The 22,477-nt window shown below is 40.5% G+C and overlaps 1 protein-coding gene across 3 annotated transcripts; it reads left to right on the plus strand.

Annotated features, from left to right (window-relative positions):
* The first annotated feature begins 915 nt into the window (after positions 1 to 915).
* Positions 916 to 21,933, plus strand: LOC101161523 (B2 bradykinin receptor-like). 3 transcript variants are annotated; one of them, XM_023951868.1, is made up of 3 exons: positions 916 to 1,056; positions 2,006 to 2,113; positions 20,557 to 21,933. In XM_023951868.1, exons 2-3 carry the CDS (start codon positions 2,042 to 2,044, stop codon positions 21,451 to 21,453), a joined length of 969 nt encoding a protein of 322 aa, XP_023807636.1. In that variant the 5' UTR covers positions 916 to 1,056; positions 2,006 to 2,041; the 3' UTR covers positions 21,454 to 21,933. The 3 variants fall into 3 exon arrangements, with proteins under 3 accessions (XP_023807636.1, XP_004082520.1, XP_011490533.1); XM_004082472.3 differs by lacking the exon at positions 20,557 to 21,933 and having other exon boundaries at positions 920 to 1,056; positions 2,006 to 4,309; XM_011492231.3 differs by lacking the exons at positions 916 to 1,056; positions 2,006 to 2,113 and adding an exon at positions 19,546 to 19,632 and having other exon boundaries at positions 20,466 to 21,933.
* The last annotated feature ends 544 nt before the right edge of the window (positions 21,934 to 22,477 follow it).

A 22,477-nucleotide genomic window follows, 5' to 3' on the forward strand; every position in this document is an offset into this window, starting at 1 on the left:
GCACGCCATTTCTTCCCTCGTTGCATCGCAAGGGAGAATGTATGCTGTGATGTGGACGAGAATCTGTGGCCAGACAGACCGCAGCGTGTGGACGGCCAGCAGGGTGAGGACGATGGCCAGGAGAGGGAGGGGGAGGACAGCGACCAGTGAAGAACTGTTAGTTGTAAAAACCATGCCATTATTTACAGCACTGTAGGCTGCATATCATTTTCATTGTTTTTTAATGTGTTCAAATTATAAAGTATATTGTGCTGTATACATTTTCTTTTTACTCTGATGTATGAAAGTTACTTTATGTGTGTGAATGATAATGGTTAGAATTTCCCTGGCAGTATGAGTGCAATGTGTGCTGTTACTGTAAATGTAAGAGGCTACTCTTACCCTAAAATCCTTTTCCTTTTTTTCAGTTTTATACAAAATTGTATTCTGTTAGCTGTACAAAAACAGTACAGTTACCATTGTCAATAAAGGACTGAACTAAGACTGAAAGGTGGACATGGTCCTCTGCTATAGTGACAAAACATCCAATCATTTTGACTCGCAGTGCTTACACAATGCGAAAGGGGCAAAGCATTTTGGTGGCACTGACTCTTTATATGGGAAAGGAATTTAGTTTTGAATCATGAGTGAACAGTTTTGGGAGACATATTAGATTTTGCAAGTTAGCTATTGTGTTGTGCTAAACTGTAAGACTGTTTTGCCAAATGATCTTAGAGTTTTGAGAATGTAATTTCTGTTTCAAGAAATGAGCCAAACCAATGGAGAAACACTGTAATCCTACATCATATTACACTTTTTGCAACAAAAGACTTTTGAATAAAACCTCCACTCCTTGGATTCACACATTTAGATTGCTAGTTAAAAAAAATGAAGGAGGGGCTCAGTAGAAAAAAAAGGGGGTGGGAGTTTTGATTCTCACTTTATTTTTGTCCTTTGAGGGTCCCAGTCACAGTTAGATACAGAGGAGGGAGAAGGAGCTGTTAAATGGAGAGTGTTGATCGCTGGTTTTAGATGTTTTTCCTTCCCATCAAGACAAAAGATTCTTCATCCTTCAAGGTATGGAAACCTCATCACTTTTACTTTTATTCTTAATACTTTCATTTTTGACTAATGAGGACTAAAGTCGATGAAATTGTGAATGTCTATATTGTAATAAAAATGCCTAAAAACTAATAAAACCATAGTTTGAGGTGAAACAAGGAAAGCAAACTGCGTTTAAGGGAGACAGTTGACAAGCAGGTTTCAAATCCAGCCTGTGAGTAATTTATATTTCTGCCAGATTTGGATGAGTTTAAACATGCATCACAGACGTTATAATTAAAATTCAGAACAGCGCTATGGAAAGTCTGACAAGATTCAAAACATGTTCACAAATCTGAGTTAAAAAAACCTGTTAGTTTAGAAAAAAAATTGAAGAACTGTGATTGTTATTTACAGACTAAATTTCTTTAGATAGGAGATGCATTGACTAAACTTTTATCACAAAAATGTATAGAAAACTGAAATGGAAGATTATTAGCTATAAAACTATTAAACTCGGACATCAGCAACAGACTTTAAGTTTACACAGTAATCTTCTGAAATCCACAATTTCTGGATGCACAGACATTGGAAAGGTGTGTTTTTGCAAAAAATAAATAGTTAGGTATTTGCTGGATAAATGGGTATAATGATGTGGGAAAACACTATTTTGCAACTATATGCTTTTAATTAGGCAGAGAGATGCATTCAGGTGCAGAAAAAAAGCTGGTAATATAAATTAAGGTAACATGAAAAATTATTAAACAGAATAATAACATTTGCAGACAAATGGACACAGTCAAAGGTGTCAAACAGTTATGACATCTAAAAAATGATAGCCATAGTTGGTCTTCAGAAAACTGCATTAATTCTTATGAGGTAATTTAAATATTAATTGAATGTAAAAGAAAATATTTGAAACATGAAATATAGATAAATATCGATTATTTTAGTGTTAATCTATTTTTTTTTTCTTTTTTGCTAGTTCCTTTGTTTTGGCAGCCCTGACATCTGAACGACCATGAGTGGAATTCAAAACGCCACCAATCCTGTAATCTGCAGCATTTCCCCAGCAAACTGGACTTTCACTGTGGTTCCTGTGTACGTCATGGCCATCGCCGTGGTGGGAATTGTTCTCAATTTCTTTGTGCTGATGGTCTTCATCTTACACAAGAAAGCCTGCACAGTGGCTGAGATCTACCTGAGCAACCTGGCTGCTGCTGACCTTCTTCTGGTGTCTTTCTTGCCGTTCTGGGCTGTCAACGTGTACAGATACTATAATTGGACTTTTGGTGTTGTTTTGTGCAAAACTGTTAATGTGAGCATTTTAATGAATGTCTACTGCAGCATCTTCTTCCTGGTTCTTGTCAGCATAGACCGTTATTTAGCTCTGGTGTTTCCATTGTCTCATGGTAAACTGCGCGGAACAGTCTGTGCCAAAGTGGCATGTTTTCTGGTTTGGCTTGCAGGATTTTTATTGAGTCTTCCAGCACTGATTCACAGGGAAATAAGAACTGTGCCTGGATCAAATAGTACATTTTGCTCCGTAAATCCTGCAAGCACCACTACTTTAATTGATTGTATGATATTTGTATTTGGCTTTGTGATACCTATTTCTATTATTACTTTCTGCACTTTTAAGATACTTAAAGCTTTACGTAACAGAATAGCAGAAGGATTAAATGCTCAGAAAAAAGATCATAAGGCCACCACTTTGGTTTTAGCTGTTCTGTTAGCATTTCTTTTCTGTTGGGTTCCATTCTACCTGAATAAGATACCCACTGTGCTTAGAGACAAACACATTTTAACAGATTGCACCTCCCAGTACATTCTGTACATCAGTGGAAACATCTTCACATACTTAGCTTTCTTCAACAGCGTCCTCAACCCCATTCTCTATGTCATTGTTGGAAAAAACTTCAGGAAAAAGGCCAAGGATCTCTTCACACGAAGGAAAGATAACCTCAATCCAACCCTCAGTCGCTCCTCGATTCACACGTTCCTGTCAAGAAGAGTTAAAAGCTTGGATTAGATTCCAAAAATCTGTGGACTAGCTTACACTTATTTACATGAGAAAGAAGATTTTGGTTCAGTGTTGCATGTTTTTTTTTCTAAATGAAGGCATTTCTTGTTTTTCTTGTTAAGATGAAGTCTAGACAGTAGCATTCTACTTTGACAGTAAGCACATTAGCAATGTGAAGCTGTTGGCAAATGGAAGCAAGAATAGTAGTAATCGATATGAAGGTTGTTAATGTATGTTTTTATGCATATATATAATGTTGTATGTTATATAATATAATGTTTTTCAGGATAACATAACTCCAATGAGGTCTACTTAAGTCTCTGTCCATCTTTTCAAATGATCTTTAACCAACATCAAAACAGGAATAAATGCAATAGTATAATATGTTGACATCAAGGGTGTGGTTAACCCTAACCCTAACACGATTATTGCTATGTTTTCCTGTTTAGGTTGTGTGCGATTTTGCTGGGATACATGACAAACTGTTCCATCTCACACACCCAGCAGCTGTTAAAAGGCTTTTAGATTTGTGACACAGCAATAACACTGCTTCAGGTTTAAACTAGATTACTCCAAATGTTGCAGAAAAAAATTGATTTGAAATAACATAATTAACGTAATGATGAACAACTATTAACACAAATGTCTTCCCCTTTACGCTTTAAAGCACCATTCATTCTCATAGGACGGTTCCGCTTTGTTAATGTATTTGGGAATTTTTGCAGAGGCTTGCTCTGACATGACCTCATGGATAATAAGGAGAAATCCTTCATTTTATCTTTTCCTATCTAAAAGTTGATTTGTTTCTGTTCTTACAACTTTGTGTTTACTGTACCCATATAGACTGAAACTGAAATACACATTTATATTGGAACAATCTTTTGTAAAAAAAGGAAAGACAAACGTTTTGTTGCTCTAAAGGGATTTACACCTCTTGTATAAGTCACTGTAATTATGAGTTACACTGTTTTTCTTTCCATGTTTGTCTTGTATACTGTCCAATGTTTCAACTGTGTGTGCCAAATGTGTACAAAGCTGCTCTTGTTTTATACTTTAGCTTCCTCTGAGCTGCAGATGAGATTGGTCCAAGTGTTTTTAACATGATTCACTCTTGTGTTTATAAATCTTTAGAATACAGGCAACATCACTAAGCACCAAATGCATTACACTTGGATGTATTTATCTTGCATGTCTGTGTCCCTAAACTCCTGCATTAACCTTGTTGGAAATTTTACTCTGAATTGTAATAAAGTGTAAATGAATCAACTTTGTACTTCCACGTGTAACTTTTTGTCTCTGTCAAACTTCAAGTTAACAGTCATCCCATTACTGGCAGCATTAGTCGGCAAATGGACTCATTAAGGCTTGGAGTTTTGTCGAAAAGCATCTACATTGTCAATTGATAATAAGGATGTTGATCAAAGAGACATTAAAAAAGATTTAAATCCTATTGAGGAAGTCAGTGCTCTTTAAGTTCTGAAGAAAAACATTAATGCAAAAAGGTTTGTGAGAAAAGCAATAATGGGAGAAGATCAGTCTTCATGACAAAAACTTGTCTTTTGCTAAGCTGTCTTACAATTATCACTGGAAGAAGCCAATTTTTTTTTTTTTGCTTTAAAGTACACCTGCGTTAAATAAAACGGTAAATAAAATGGTAGTTAAGTTAATCTTTTTTCATCCTCCTCTAAATTTTAAAGAACATTGAAAAATACCCAAAACAAAGCTGGACTCTGATAATGATGTTTTTATCTATTTTCTCCATTGGGGAAAGTTTTGCTAAATTCTCACATTTCAACAAAGAGAGTTATTAAGAGTCCAAGTAGAGATTTATTTGTATTTCAGAAAAATGTGCAAATAAAAAATGCATAACTGTTGGTGGTTATGCCTTGGGTCAATGATGTGCATGCTTGGGAAGAACTTGGACCACAGATGTATAAACCCCTGGGCTTTGATTGGCAGAGGCCAGACCATTCCAAAGCATCACTTAAGATGGAAAACAGGGCGGAAGAGGGACAGAGAAGAGGGAAATGGGACGCTCCCTGTGTGTTTCAGAATTGATTTTAAAATTCTTTTAATCGTTCATAAATCTTAAAAGGTCTTGGACCTTCTTATTTAAGTGATATTCTTTTAAAGTATGAGCCCTCGAGGACCCTGAGGTTTTCAGGGGCTGGACCTTAAGTTGTCCCTAAGGTGAAGACCAAAGCTTTTGGTGAGGCTTCGTTCTGCCGTTATGGTCCTCACCTGTGAAACAGCCTGCCGGAGAACCTCAGGGCGCAGAGACCTTAGAAGTTCTTAAGAAGAGGATCAAGACCCACCTTTTTTAATTTAGCTTTTAGCTGATCTTATCTGCTAAATTATTCTATTAGTTTTAGTATATGCTTTTTTATGTCTTTAATTTCACTTTATGCATCTTATTCTCATTTTTCTGTTTTTATATATATCTTATGTCTTTAATTTTAGCATCTTATCAGGATTTTAGGGCTTTGGTCTGTGGTTGTCACCCTTGCTGGGCACTGTGGCGATGTTCCGATAACCGAGCTGGCTCCTGTTATGAGGAGATTAGCAAAAACTGTTTCCTCACAGCAGAGCCAAGCCTTGAATTTCCTTTAGGAATAATTTTTTAAGTATTCATGGTGTGTGGGGTCATGGGTCATAAGTTTTAACGGAGGGGAGAGGGAAGGGTGAAAGGGTGGGTTGGGTTTTTATTTCCATATTGTGTGTTTTTTGTTCTAAATGTTGAAGGGCTTCGAGTAGCGCAATGTATGGGAATCGTTTTTTTTAATAATAAATAAAGTTTTATTTGATTTGATTAGAATGCAGAGAGAGAAAACCATTCAAGAATTTAAAAACAAAACTATGATTAAGAAGTAGGCTTTATAGCTCTTTGTTCAAAGTGAAGACTTAACTGATATTAGTGACGTAACAACCCAGCGTACCTGGAAGTATAGACCTTACTTATTGAAATTGGGCCAAAGCTCCACTCAATGGGTTCAACCCTTGTGCTATCTTAGATGACCCCACCCTTACATTGACGTGTTCTCCCTACCATGACAAAGGTGGATAAAGGTGGAAAGCTTTCATGTAATCCATGGACATCAGTGAAGATCACAAATCATTGAAGAAAAAAGGTTCAGCCCACTGTCTAGTGGGTTTAGATGACCCAACTCCCAACGTTAGAGTGCTTAGGATAGCACAAGGGTTAATTATGTCTTCTGTTTCATCTTATATTTAGGGCCCGAGCACGGAGTGCAAGGACCCTATTGTAATTCGAATGTTTATTATTATTATTATTATTATTCTACCGGAAGAGTCGCCTTTTTGAGGCCTTTAACATACCCCAAAACTCACCAAATTTGGCACACACATCAAGAGTCGCGAAAAATTTCGTATTTTATAGGAGATTGGCATGGGCGCACAAAAACGGCTCGATAGCGCCACCTACAGTGACTTTTGTCCCGACGCCCCGCATACGCTTTAACGTACAAGCTTGATTTTTACAGGGCATGTTCTTCAGATGGAGACCTACAAAAAAGTCTGAAAGGACCCACCTGTCACTCGCACAGGAAGTCTAATATATTGAGGTCAATATGTCATTTTTGCTTCATTTTGGACATTTGCAGGCCTCGCTCTAGAACGAACTCCTCCTAGAGATTTTGGAGTAATGACTCCAAACTTTGGTTTTGTAAACTAAACACATGTCCGATGTTAAATTGCGAAGCTTTTAAGTTTTTACGGTTGTTTGTGACCGTGGCGGCGCGTCGAACTTGGAGGTCGTTTCGAAAACACGCCATGAAAAGGAAAATGGCCATTACTCAGCCATGCATAATCCAATCTGATCCAAAATTGATATGCATGATTGTAGTCTGAATCTGACCACATCAGAAGTGGAAAAATCCAGAACAGGTGTAGCGCCACCTGCTGGCAAAAGGAAATGACATGTTTTACTTGGAGCATCACTGCTCCAATTAGGATGAGCCGACACACCTCAAAATGATGTCCACCTGTTGAAAAGCCATTGAAGTTTACTCTGATAAAAAGCCATAACTTTCAATGCGGGGGTGTGGTCGTGACAGAGCGGCGAAGTTGGGCGTCTCGCCATGCACACAAAAGTTGCTCTCACGTGCACATTCGTTGTCCAATCTCACTGAAATTCAATGGATATGATGAGGTTTCCTTTCTGAACCCATGGATATGACAATTCTGGACGAGCTCCATAGCGCCACCTAGTTATTGAAAAAAACAGTTTTTGTCGCATTCTTCCCTATCTTTTCTCTGCGCTTCGTCCGACGTGCATGAAATTAAAACTGGAGATACTCAGAAAGGTCCTCTCTCATCATCTAAAATTTCATGGGTGTACATCTGACGGTGCCTTCATAAGGCCCCCCCAAACAGGAAGTGGTCAATTGCACTTACTCATAAAACAAAGCTTCATAGCAAATCAGCCGTTTGTCTCAGGAAGCTGAGATTTCAGAGTTAGATGCCTCTTACAAATCTCCAACTTTGATAGATAGCACTATAGGGTCTACGAGAAACTTCATACCGGTGTTTTTCCTATGCAATTTTGGACTGAACAAAGATTTTTAGCATAAATTCTGTTTAGGTTATCAGCACCAAGAATTCAACTTTCATAGGCATTTATGTGCTACTGCTTCCTAAAAAAATTCAGAATGATTGAAGTTACAGGTGACATCTTAGAGAGCATTACATCCAAAAAGGTCCGAAAACGTCTTTTTAGGCAAAACTGCAAACACCTATTTTTTTGCATAACTTATCTTTCAAATATCAGCACAAAAAAATTAAAAACGGTAGGGATCTGTGTTTGCTGCCTTCCATATTTTTTTCAGACTTAAAAGTGTAACAGATGATTTATAAAAAATCCTTTTCATCCAAAAACCTGTGTTAAATCTGTCTAGACTCCAAACAAACATTTTTTTATGGTAACTTATGTTTCAACAATCGACACCAATTTTCACAGACCTAAAGCTGAACATGTCCCATAGCTCCCTGAATATTTTCATAGATATAAAATGAACTGGTCATTCTAACATCTGGCATTCTAACATCTAACATCTTACATGTCAAAGCCTCTCTCAGCCTGGCTCTGCTGAAGGAGTCGTGTTACAACCCCGCCCCCTCCTGCTGGGACCCCTGCTATGTAAATTAGCAAGCAGTGAACAGAGAGATGAGGAGTAAGAATGGTCATTACTCAGGCATGCATAATCCAAAGACAGCCAGTTAAACACTGAAAGACATATTTTTTCGGTATGTCTTTCATACATCTTTAGTATTAAAAACTCTCCAAGATGAATGTGCCTGACTCACCTGCAGGTGGATCACAGACTTCCTGACGGACAGACAGCAGTATGTGAGGCTGGGGAAGCTCGTCTCAGATACTCGGACCACAAGCACCGGATCCCCCCAGGGCTGTGTCCTTTCACCCCTGTTACTCTCCCTGTACACAAACAGCTGCACAGCTGGTCACCTGTCTGTCAAACTCCTGAAGTTTGCTGACGACACCACACTCATCGGCCTCATCTCTGACGGAGATGAGTCGGCCTACAGGAGTTAAATAGCCAGGCTGGTGTCATAGTGCAGCGCTTACAACCTGGAGCTTAATGCTCTGAAGACAGTGGAGATGACAGTGGACTTCAGGAAGGCCCCAGCCCCCCTCCCCCCTGTCATCCTCTGTGACTCCCCGGTGACCTCTGTGGAGTCCTTCTGCTTCCTGGGAACCATCATCAGCCAGGACCTCAAGTGGGAGCAGAACATCAGCTCCATCACTAAGAAGGTCCAGCAGAGGATGTACTTCCTGAGGCAGCTGAAGAAGTTTCACCTCCCTGAAAAGATGCTGGTAGACTTCTACGATGCCATCATCGAATCCACCCTCACGTCCTCCATCACAGTCTGGTTCGCTGCGGCCACGGCCAGAGACAAGGCCAAGCTGCAACGCGTCATCCACTCAGCAGAGAAGGTGATCGGCTGCCACCTCCCGTCTCTCCAGGAGCTGGAGGCGGGCAGCCAGGATTGTAGCGGACCCATCTCATCCAGGACATAATCTCTTTCGGCCCCTCCCTTCTGGCAAGAGGCTCCGGTCCATCAGGACCAGGACCTCGCGCCACAAGAACAGCTTCTTCCCCACTGCAGTCAGCCTGCTGAACAGTACCCCAACTCCCCCAAGTGACCCCCCCGCCCACCAAAGGACTGTCGGTGACACTTACAGGCCCCACCATCCCAGCCCATCTGTGCTCCCACTTTACTTCACCTTACTCTACTGTATATAGTGTGTTGTTGTTGTTAACTTAATTTTTAACTTATTCTTAATTGCACTATGCACCAATTCAAAGAGTTGGGCGTCTCACCATGCATAAATGTTGCTCTCACGTGCACATTCCTTGTCCAATCTCACTGAAATTCAATGGACATGATGAAGCTTCCATTCTGAACCCATGGATATGACAACTTTGGACGAGCTCTATAGCGCCACCTAGTTATTGCATGGGGCACATTATGCCCTGTTTTTTCTCTGTGCTTTGTCCGATGTTCATAAAATTACAACAGGAGATACTCAGAAGGGTTTTCTCTCATCGTTTAGAGTTTCATGGGTATACACCTGACGGTGCCTGCGCAAGCCACCGCCAAACAGGAAGTGGTTGATTGCGTTGTAGTCAGATAATTAAAAATTCATAAAAAATCAGCCGTTTGTATCACGAGGCTGAGATTTCAGAATGAGATGCCTCCTACATATCTCCAACTTAGTGTCCAGAGCCAATCACTTTTACACTTAAGGCCTACTGGTGAATGAAGCAGCAGTAATGCAGACATTTTGGAAAGTCTGGGTCAGCTTTACAGTGAGTGATGAAACCTGTTTGTCTATTGATCATAGCAGGAGCCCCGTCTGCAGTCACTGCTACCAGCTTTTCTAATGGTACCTTTTTCTGCACAAAAACTTCTTTACCGTGTAATACATTTCAACTCCTCCTATATTTGTTTGTAAGGGCAGTTCTGTCAAGAGTTCTTCTCTTGATGTAAAGAAAAACAAAAAAAACAAACAAACACACAGCTGCGCTGCACTGCTGCTGTCTAGAGATTCTTCAAACTGGATGCAAAACAACATGCGCTTTGCAAGATCCCGGTCCACCTGATCGGCCAAGTTATCAAACATAGCTGACACATGTCTAGACATTGTAGTGGAAATTAGATCACTTCTATTTTTCACATCTTTAGGTACAGTGTTAATGATTATCATCATTGCTTGATTGACAACTTTTTAATCTGAAAAGGCCTTCTGGATGAGAAAATGAGCAGGACTAAACAAAGCTTTGTTTGAATTTTTTTTTCACAATATATGCAAAAATATCAGTCCTTAAAGGAAACAGATTACAGCCCCCCCACCCCCACCCCCACCTTTCGCCGACAGGCTGCTGTCATGTTAAATGTGGCTTGCAGGTCCAGAATGCAGAAGGAAGAACGACACAAAACGGCTCGAGCAGGGCGTTGCTCATTCACTCACTCGTTCATGCTATATGCAAAAGTCTTTGTCCCTTAAGGCAACAGATTACAGTACCCCCCCCCCACACCCCCCACAGGCTGCTTTCCTATTGACATTAGCTTGAAGCTCCAGAATGGACAAGAAAGAACGACGAGAATGGCTCGAGCAGGGCGTTGCTCACGGGGCGGTCGCTCATGCCAGGCGGTCGCACGTGCTCGGGCCCGCTAAATGCTACTTGTAGCTTTAATTATTATTATTCTTCCGACTTTTCCGTCGCCTTTTTGAGGCCTTTAACATACCCCAAAACTCACCAAATTTTGTATACACATCAGGAGTCGCGAAAAATTTCATATTTTCTAGGAGAACGGCATAGGTAAACAAAAATGGCTCGATAGCGCCACCTGCAAAATTTGTTTTCGCGAGCACCTCCATATGCTTTATAGTACAAACCTGATTTTAACAGGGCATGTTCATCGGATAGAAACCTACAAAAAAGTCTCTTGGGACCAAGCTGTCAGTCGCACAGGAAGTCTGATATTTTGATGACAATATGTCATTTTTGCTGTATTTTGGTCATTTGCAGGCCTCGCTCTAGAACGAACTCCTCCTAGAGATTTGAGAGTAATGACTCCAAACTTTGGTTTTGTAAACTAGACACATGTCCGATGTTAAATTGCAAAGCTTTTAAGTTTTTATGGATGTTTGTGACCATGGCGGCGCGTCAAAATTGGAGGTCGTTTCGAAAACACGCCATGAAAAGAAAAATGGCCATTACTCAGCCATGCATAATCCAATCTGATCCAAAATTGATGTGCATGATTGTAGTCTGACTCTGAACACATCTGCAGTGAAAAAATCTGGAAAAAGTGTAGCGCCACCTGCTGGCAAGAGGAAATGACATGTTTTACTTGGAGCATCACTACTCCGAGTAGGATGAGCCGACACACCTGAAAATGACGTCCACCTGTTGAAAAGCCATTGAAGTTTACTCTGACAAAAAACCATAACTTTCAATGCGGGGGTGTGGTCGTGACAGAGCTGCAAAGTTGGGCATCTCGCTATGCACACAAAAGTTGCTCTCACGTGCACATTCCTTGTCCAATCTCACTGAAATTCAATGGATATGATGAAGCTTCTATTCTGAACCCATGGATATGACAATCTTGGACGAGCTCTATAGCGCCACCTAGTTATTGCATTGGGCACATTCTGCCCTGTATTTTCTCTTTGCTTTGTCCGATGTGCATGAAATTAAAACTGGAGATACTCAGAAGGGTCCTCTCTCATCATGTAAAGTTTCATGGGTGTACACCTGACGGTGCCTGCGTAACAGGAAGTGGTCGATTATGTGCACCCAAATAATAGAAATTTATTATAAATCAGCCGTTTGTCTCAGGAAGCTGAGATTTCAGAATTAGATGCCTTTAATAACCTCCAGCTTTGATATGTAACACTATAGGGTCTACGAGAAACTTCATCACTTGATTTTTTTAATGAAATTTTGGACTGAACAAAGATTTTTAGCATAAATTCTGTTTAGGTTATCAGCACCAGGAATTCAACTTTCATAGGCATTTATGTGCTACTGCTTCCTAAAAAAATTCAGAATGATTGAAGTTACAGGTGACATCTTAGAGAGCATTACATCCAAAAAGGTCCGAAAACGTCTTTTTAGGCAAAACTACAAACACCTATTTTTTTTCATAACTTAATCATCATATATCAACACCATTTATTTTTTTAAATGTAGGGATCTGTGTTTGCTGCCTTCCATATTTTTTTCAGAAGTCCAGGTGAAACAGATGATTTTAAAAAAATCCTGATTCATCCCAAAACCTGTGCTTTTTCCGTCTGGACTCCAAACAAGTGTGTTTTAAAATTACTTATGCTTCAAATATCCACACCAAGTTTCACACGCATATAGCTGAACATGTCTAAATGCTTCTTGAATATTCTTTACAGATATAAAATGAACTGGTCAACTGTAGGATGTCATTTCCTCTTACATGCTTAAGTCTTTTCCTCATGCTGCAGCCTGCTCCTCAATCATCCCTGTTGCTGGAGTCAAATTTCACCCCCCCCCCCCCCCCACACACACACACACCAGCTGCCAGTTCATATGCTAACTAACCCAGCAGTGAGGTGACAAGAGTTTAGACACAAGAGGGAGGGCAGACTGCTTTTTCATTTGTTTTGTATGTCTTTCATAGATTTTTATGAATAATCATTGCTTTTCTAGTCATGTAAAATGCAATTAACCTAATATTTTATCTTTTTTTTTTACAAACAAAACATATGAATGTGCTCCAAAACAAAACCCAACTCTCAGTACAGTTCTACAGATGTAACATAAGACTTAGACAGTAAATGTCTCTTTTATCCTTTTTTAATCAATGCTGCAACTTCTTTTCCTTAATATAAATCCAATGAAATTAAACTACAAAACCAAAAAACACAACGTATAGCAAATTTCTATAAATAAATTATGTGTATATACAATATGTAGCACTTTTAAACAAAATAATAACAAATCCTTCCAATACAAGCACAGAAAAATGGAACACAAAATTTAAAACCCAAATTTGAAATGGCAATTTTAAAAAGATAATTTTTTCAGCCTGCTAAAAGTGCACAATTGTAAAAGCTCTTTTATATAGACAACTGTTTGGTTGCTTAGAGCTCTAAATATAAAAACAATGCCTTTATGGACGTGGCACGGATGGCACGGATGTTCAGCAGGGTAAACCCCAGGAAAGCGGCGGGACCTGATGGAGTTCCCGGAAAGGTTCTGCGGGCCTGCGCCGATCAACTCTCCCAGGTCTTCACAAAAATCTTCAACCTGTCGCTAGCTCAGGCTTTCATCCCTGCTTGCCTGAAGTCATCCACTATCATCCCGATACCCAAAAAGTCCTCATCCACAGCCTTCCTCACGGACTTCCGCCCAGTTGCACTCACTGCTGTCATCACAAAGTGTCTGGAGCGGCTGCTCCTGGGACACATCAAAGACTCCCTCCCTCCAATCTTCGTCCCCCACCAGTTTGCTTACAAAGCAAACAGATCAACGGATGATGCCATTTCCATCACCCTCCACACTGCGCTGAGCCACCTGGAACACAGAGACACCTACGCCAGGATGCTCTTTGTGGACTATAGCTCAGCCTTTAACACAATCATTCCTGACATTCTGGTCAACAAACTGTCTGAACTAGGACTCCACCCACTCACCTGCTCGTGGATCAAGGACTTCCTGACAAACAGACCACAGACAGTCAAACTTGACCCCCACCTCTCCTCCACCCGGACGCTGAGCACAGGCTCCACACAGGGATGTGTGCTGAGTCCTCTGCTGTATACACTGTACACAGCAGACTGCAGACCAGCCCACACCAGCAACACCGTGGTGAAGTTTGCAGACGACACTACTGTGGTGGGGCTGATCTCTGGGGACGACGAGACGGCCTACAGAGACGAAGTCCTGAAACTCTCAAGGTGGTGTCAGGCTAATAACCTCATCCTGAACACCACCAAGACCAAGGAGATCATCCTGGACTTCAGAAAAAACAGAACAGATCCACCCCCACTCTACATCGATGGAAACTGTGTGGAGAGGGTCCACAGCTTCACCCTCCTGGGCACCACCATCTCTGCTGACCTCACATGGTCTAACAACACCATGACTGTCATCAGGAAGGCCCAGCAACGCCTGCACTTCCTGAGAAAACTTAGGAGGAACGACGTCAGCCAGGAGCTGCTGGTAACGTTCTACCGCTCAACCATTGAGAGCATTCTGTCCTATGGCATCACAGTGTGGTTTTCCCACTGCACTGAAGCAGAACGGCAGAGTCTCCAGAGAATGGTAAAGACAGCGCAGAGGATCATCGGCTGCCCCCTCCCCTCACTGAAGGACATTTACCAGTCTCGCTGCCTCAGCAGAGTGACTAGCATCACCACTAACTCCACCCATTCTGCTTTCCCTCTGTTTGAACTGCTGCCCTCTGGAAGGAGGTACAGGTCCATCTGAACCAGGACAAACAGACTAAGAAACAGCTTTTTTCCACAGGCAATTATCATACGGAATGCACATACGTCCACCAACCACACCTCACTCTAATTTTACTACAATGCGTGCAATATCCTGACTGTCTAACCAGGTCACTGTGCAATAACTTGATATTTATTAAGCTGTGCTCACAGCAACTCATGTAATTCCATTCTATTTTATTCACAAATATTTAATATTTAACAGTTTCTGTCCATATTGTTCATTTTTTGTTAAGAGTTGTAAATACAGTATTTCTTTTTCTATTCTATTTTTATTTTTATTTTATGTAACTCCTTCACTCCAAGGCTGCTGCAATTTCATTGTATCCCCATGTACAATGACAATAAACGATTCTGATTCTGATTATATCACTTAGACACAGATGGAGAACCATATCAACTGGATTGGTAACAGCAACAACCACCGACCAAGCCGGCAAGCCCTGGCAGAAAAGATCCCCACAAGAAACACTGCAGGCTGTTCCATAAAAAATATAGTTTTACCATTGCCTTGCAGATCACAGTTGAAGTGGTTTAGTTTTCCTAAAAAAATTCAGAATGATTGAAGTTACAGGTGAACTTTTAGACAACATTTGATCCAAAAAGGTCCGAAAACGTCTTTTTAGGCAAAACTGCAAACACCTATTTTTTTGCATAACTTATCTTTCAAATATCAGCACAAAAAAATTAAAAACGGTAGGGATCTGTGTTTGCTGCCTTCCATATTTTTTTCAGACTTAAAAGTGTAACAGATGATTTATAAAAAATCCTTTTTCATCCAAAAACCTGTGTTAAATCTGTCTAGACTTAGTATTAAAAACTCTCCAAGATGAATGTGCCTGACTCCACCTGCAGGTGGATCACAGACTTCCTGACGGACAGACAGCAGTATGTGAGGCTGGGGAAGCTCGTCTCAGATACTCGGACCACAAGCACCGGATTCCCCCCAGGGCTGTGTCCTTTCACCCCTGTTACTCTCCCTGTACACAAACAGCTGCACAGCTGGTCACCTGTCTGTCAAACTCCTGAAGTTTGCTGACGACACCACACTCATCGGCCTCATCTCTGACGGAGATGAGTCGGCCTACAGGAGTGAAATAGCCAGGCTGGTGTCATAGTGCAGCGCTAACAACCTGGAGCTTAATGCTCTGAAGACAGTGGAGATGACAGTGGACTTGAGGAAGGCCCCAGCCCCCCTCCCCCCTGTCATCCTCTGTGACTCCCCGGTGACCTCTGTGGAGTCCTTCTGCTTCCTGGGAACCATCATCAGCCAGGACCTCAAGTGGGAGCAGAACATCAGCTCCATCACTAAGAAGGTCCAGCAGAGGATGTACTTCCTGAGGCAGCTGAAGAAGTTTCACCTCCCTGAAAAGATGCTGGTAGACTTTTACACCGCCATCATCGAATCCACCCTCACGTCCTCCATCACAGTCTGGTTCGCTGCGGCCACGGCCAGAGACAAGGCCAAGCTGCAACGCGTCATCCACTCAGCAGAGAAGGTGATCGGCTGCCACCTCCCGTCTCTCCAGGAGCTGCACATCTCCAGGACCTGGAGGCGGGCAGCCAGGATTGTAGCCAACCCCTCTCATCCAGGACATAATCTCTTTCGGCCCCTCCCTTCTGGCAAGAGGCTCCGGTCCATCAGGACCAGGACCTCGCGCCACAAGAACAGCTTCTTCCCCACTGCAGTCAGCCTGCTGAACAGTACCCCAACTCCCCCAGGTGACCCCCCCCCCCCCCCCCCCCCGCCCACCAAAGGACTGTCGGTGCCACTTACAGGCCCCACCATCCCAGCCCATCTGTGCTCCCACTTTAATTCACCTTACTCTACTGTATATAGTGTGTTGTTGTTGTTAACTTAATTTTTAACTTATTCTTAATTGCACTATACACCAAGTCAAATTCCTCGTTTTGTAAAGTGCGCTCTACTGAACCTGGCAATAAAACTTTTTCTGATTTCTGATTCTATTAATCATTGTTTTTTATTCATTCAAAATGCAATTAAATCAATATTTTATCTTTTTTCTTTTCCTTTTTCTTTTTTTTATCTCTTATATCCTTTTTTATAATCAATGTTTGAACTTCTTTTCCTTTCTATTGTCATGGTTTCAGTTTGTTGTCTTGTTTTTCGCTTTAGTTCTTGTTCTGTCTTGTTTGGTTCTGTTTCCTGTTTTATTTTGAAAGGTTTCCTGTCTTGTCATGTTTCTTGAGTTTTACTTCCTTTGGTCCCCATCTGCCCTAATCGTGTTCACCTGTGTCTTGTCTGCCCTGTCTGTATATAAGTCTTGTCTCTGCCTTCCTCCTGTGCTGGTCCATTAACTTCTGCTCATGTTGATCACGTCTTCTTGTCTGGCGTCCATGTCCCTTGCCATGCCACAGTAAGTTTTTGTTTTTAGTTTTGTCATCCTGCTCTGCAGCGCTTTTTGTTAGTTAAATAAACCCACTTGCCCTGAACCCGTTTGCCTCCCGTCTCTGCGCCTGGGTCCTACCTGCTGTCGAGCCCCCCCCCACACGACATCTATACATCCAATGAAATTAAACTACAAATCAACAAACACAACTGATAACAAATGTCTCTAAAAAATGATGTGTATATTTGCAGAACCTTAAAAACACCAAACAAATAACAAATGCTTCCCAAATAAAGCACAAAAAATGGAACACAAAATGTAAAACCCAAGTTAGAAATTGCAATTTGAAAAGATACTTTTTTCATCAGCTTTTCAAAATCAATCACCAATTCTACTCTTCTGTGGATGAAACAAAGAACTCCAGAACAATGAAGCCATTTCTCTAAGTCTCTCTCACCTTCAGTTTTAAACAAGGTCTGTGAAAATCCACCATACATTGGTCACATGAACTCAGAGACCTGCTAAAAGTGCACAATTGTAAAAGCTCTTTTATATAGACAACTGTTTGTTTGCTTAGAGCTGTAAATATAAAAAAAAATGCTTTTCTATCACCTAGACACAGATGGAGAACCATATCAACTGGATTAATAACAGGGTGGCATGTTTAGACAAAATGAAGCTGTCCATCACATTTTTGACCTAAACATGTAAACACATCCTTGGCTCTGCGGTTAGGAAATGGTATTTGGGAATCTCTTTATACCAGGAGCCAGCCTGGCCATTGGAACATCGCCACAGTGCCCATCCAGACTGGGACAGCAACGGGGTCCACTTCAGAGCCGTGAGCTGCTGTGTTTAACTCCAGCTGTCCCAGCAAGGGAGACAACTGCAGCAACATCCACTGACCAAGCTGACAAGCCCTGGCAGAAAAGATCCCCACAAGAAAAACACTGGCTCAGGCAGGCTGGTCAAAAAAAAATAGTTTTGCCATTGTCTTGCAGCTCGCAGATCAAGTGGTTTAGTTTTCCAGTAATGTCAGTCAAGAATGCAAGTTCAGATTCACAATGTTCATATTCACCATATTCAACAGACATCTCCTCCAATAGCACCTTAAAAATCCTGTGCTGTTTTGCTTTGCAGCTGAGGTTGTTTACGATTTTCAGAATAAGAGTCATTATATGTCCAGAGCCAATCACTTCTGCACATAAGGCCTGCTGGTGAATGACGCAGCAGTAATGCAGACATTTTGGAAAGTCTGGGTCAGCTTTACAGTGAGTGATGAAACCTGTTTGTCTATTGATCATAGCAGGAGTCCCATCTGCAGTCACTGCTACCAGCTTTTCTAATTGTACCTTTTTCTGCACAAAAACTCCTTCACCGTGTTATACATTTCAACTCCTCTTGTAGTTGTCTGTTAGGGCAGATGTGTCAGGAGTTCTTCTCTTGTGGAAACCAAAAGCTATGCTGTACTGTTGCCGTCCACAGACTCATTACACTGGACGTTAACCACCTGCACTTTGCAAGATCCCGGTCCAGCTAATTGGCCAAGTTATCAGACATAGCTGACACTCATCTAGACATTGTAGTGGAAATTGAATGAGTTCTATTGTTCTCATCCTTAGGGACAGTGATAGCAATTATCATCATTGCTTGAATTTTTTTCATGCTATATGCAAAAGTCTTTGTCCCTTAAGGCAACAGATTACAGCCCCCCCCCCCCCCCCCCCCCCCCCCCAGGCTGCTGTCGTATTAACAATAGCTTGGAGCTCCAGAATGGACAAGAAAAAACGACGAGAATGGCTCGAGCAGGGCGTTGCTCACGGGGCGGTCGCTCGTGCCATGCGGTCGCACGTGCTCGGGCCCGCTAAATGCTACTTGTAGCTTTAATGTTGTCATTGCTTTTCTGACCTTTCAACATACAATGTCTCCAGAGGTTCAATCCATCCAAGCACACAGTGGAGATTTACTCCAACAGTTGTTTTGCCAAAGGTCAGCATCTAAGTCTATTGCTAAAATGAGAAAATAAAATGTTAACTGCATTGTTGGCTTTTCTTTCATTGAAAATGTTTTATGTAGTTTTTGAAAACTGCTATGTTGCAACCATTGACAATAACCACATCAGTTTGGCACCAGTCAGATTTCATCCAGCCAGTTAATATTCTGGCCATATTTCTACTGCTGAAGTCCATTATGAGATTGTTAACCTTATAGAGTATGTGATCTTTTTCCAGTGCCACCCTCTATGGCATCTGACGCATAGAGCTATTCTTATTGGTTAAATGCAGTCTCTGCCCTCTTTTGTCTCCCTGATATGCTTCTTATATTAAATATATACACAATCAATGTAATTCCATTGGAATCTGACACACAGAAAAGTAGGTTAGTGCCAATATGCAACTTTTTCCATTTGTGAAGTCAGAATCTGCTGGTTACGTTGATTGCACAAAAACTCTACTTTTCTAAAGTGTTGAATAATCCAATCCTCCATGACTTGTTGCCATAAATTAATGATGTATAGAAAAAAAAATGAAGCAGATAATTCAGTGGAAAAAAGGGGTGGGACTTGTTTTTCTCTGTCTTTCCTTTCTCTATTAAAGGTACAAGTCACAGTTAGATGCAGAGGCAAAAGCAGCTGGTAAATGGACAGTGTTGATCGCGCGATTTAGATGTTTGTTCTCTACCAAGATCAACATTCTTCACCCTTCAAGGTATGACAACATCTTTGGTGTTTATTCTTAATAATCTAGTTTTTAACTAAACATTTGCTTCTAACTAAATTCTCTTTCCGGAAAAAGGATGTGGTTAAAACTGTCAAAAATATTTGACAAATATGTTGGTATTGGAATAAACTTTAATAACTGTGGTTGTGTAAGGGTGGGTGGACATATTTTATAATTAAAAAAGGAGTATTGTTAAGGTGCATGTTTTCATTGGATGAAGCATTGCCACATAATTATCCCTTGTGCTATCCTATAGGCACTTTAACATTGGGAGTTGGGTCATCTAGGCCCACTAGTCAGTGGGCTAAACCTTTTTTCTTCAATAATTTGGGAACCTAACTAGTGTCCATGGATTACATGAAATCTTTCCACCTTTATCCACCTTTGTCATGGTAGGGAGAACACGTCAATGTGGGTGTGGGGTCATCTAAGACAGCACAAGGATTAAATATATAACTGTTTGATGAAAAAAAGCCTGAACATTTAACACATTATATTAATAACATAATTCAGACTACCCTGAAGTTTAATTGAATGGAAATTGTTAAAATGCACGTTTTTCAAACATGGAGTTTATGACAAACACAGAGGCTAGGTAACAACTAAAACAACAATGAAGAGAGCATTGTTTTGAAAGAGATCATGCAGATCATGCAGAAAGATAAGATAAAATTTGATATTAGTATTGTATGTTGTATTACGTATTTTATATTCTTCAGAGTTAACATGAATAAAATGTAATTTTTAATAAATCCTTTCATTGATGTCTTTGCTTGCTTTATGTTTGTTTGTTTGTTTGTTTTGTTGTTTTGTTTTAGCAGCCCTGCCATCTGAACAACAATGAATGGAGTCCCAAACAACACAAAAACCCAAAACTGCAGTATATCAGATGGAAACTGGACTTTCACTGTGGTTCCTGTGTACGTCATGGCCATCGCCGTGGTGGGAATTGTTCTCAATTTCTTTGTGCTGATGGTCTTCATCTTACACAAGAAAGCCTGCACAGTGGCTGAGATCTACCTGAGCAACCTGGCTGCTGCTGACCTTCTTCTGGTTTCTTTCTTGCCGTTCTGGGCTGTCAACGTGTACAGATACTATAATTGGACTTTTGGTGTTGTTTTGTGCAAAACTGTTAATGTGAGCATTTTAATGAATGTCTACTGCAGCATCTTCTTCCTGGTTCTTGTCAGCATAGACCGTTATTTAGCTCTGGTGTTTCCATTGTCTCATGGTAAACTGCGCAGACCAGCCTATGCCAAAGTGGCATGTTTTCTGGTTTGGGTTGCAGGATTTTTATTGAGTCTTCCAGCACTGATTCACAGGGAAGTAATAACTCGCCAGGGATCAAATAGTACATTTTGCTCCGTAAATCCTGCAAGCACCACTACTTTAATTGATTGTATGATATTTGTATTTGGCTTTGTGATACCTATTTCTATTATTATTTTCTGCACTTTTAATATACTTAAAGCCTTACATAACAGAATAGTTGAAGGATTAAATGCTCAGAAAAAAGATCATAAGGCCACCACTTTGGTTTTAGCTGTTCTGCTAGCATTTCTTTTCTGTTGGGTTCCATTCTATCTGAATAAGATACCCACTGTGCTTAGAGACAAAAACATTTTAACAGATTGCACCTCCCAGTACATTCTGCACATCAGTGGAAACATCTTCACATACTTAGCTTTCTTTAACAGCGTCCTCAACCCCATTCTCTATGTCATTGTTGGAAAAAACTTCAGGAAAAGGGTCAAGGATCTCTTCCCGCTAAGAAAAGACGACCACAATCCGACCCCCACGTGTTCCTAGATTCACTCATTCCTGTCTAGAAGGATTAAAAGCTTGGATTAAATTCCAAAAATCTGTGGACTGTCTTGCACATGTTCACATCTTTTTTTTTCTAACTGTGAATAAAGAAGATTTTAGATCAGTGTTGCATGTTTCTTCCTAAATAAAGGTGTTTGATTTTTAACAGGTGTCCTTTTAAGGTGACGTCTATGACAGTAAAAGACTTAAATGTGTGAAGATTTTAAAAACAAATACGTTTTTCATCATTTTTGGGTGATTTATCACCAATTTAATCTAAAGACGTCTTTTGTTAAAGTGTTTTACACTTGTTGATGTCTTTGTCTACATTTTTTTGGGTAGCTTTTTAATCATGCATCAGGAAAACCCTAAAAAAGCAGCAGGTTTCTGTTTTTTTTTTAAACTGTTGCTGCAAATTGACATGTCTGTTTTTACATTTGTATCACTGACTAATTGTATACTTGAAAAACACTTCATAAGGTCTGTTCATTTCACTGTCCGCATTTTTTGAATGATCTTTAACAAACCTTAACAAATAAACATAATGGTTCAATATGTTGACATCCAGTGTGTGGTTGCTTCCAACTCAAATGCGAATCGTTGTTAGGTTTTTTTCTGTTTACGTTTTGTGCAGTTTTCCTGGTTACAAGACAAACTTTCTCATCTCGCACACCCTGCAGCTGTTTAAATAGAAAGGCTTTTAGATGTGACACAGCAATAACACTGCTTCAGGTTTAAACTAGATTAAAACTAATGTTTAATGCTGCAGATGAAATGGATTTGAAATGATAACATCATTAAAGTAATGATGAACAACTAGTAACACAAATGTCTTCCCCTTGGTAACATCAGTTGGCAAATTAACTCATTAGGACGCCGCCTTCTTTAAAAGCTTCAGTGATGTTAATTAAATATTAGGTCCTTTTGAGGAAGTCAGTTGACTTCTGAAGAAAAACATTCATGCTAAAGGTTTGAGAGAAAAACATTAACGGAGAAAGGCCGTTATACAGACAAATATTTGCTTTAA

Source organism: Oryzias latipes, chromosome 22, assembly GCF_002234675.1.
Source record: "Oryzias latipes chromosome 22, ASM223467v1".
Lineage (NCBI taxonomy): Eukaryota > Metazoa > Chordata > Actinopteri > Beloniformes > Adrianichthyidae > Oryzias > Oryzias latipes.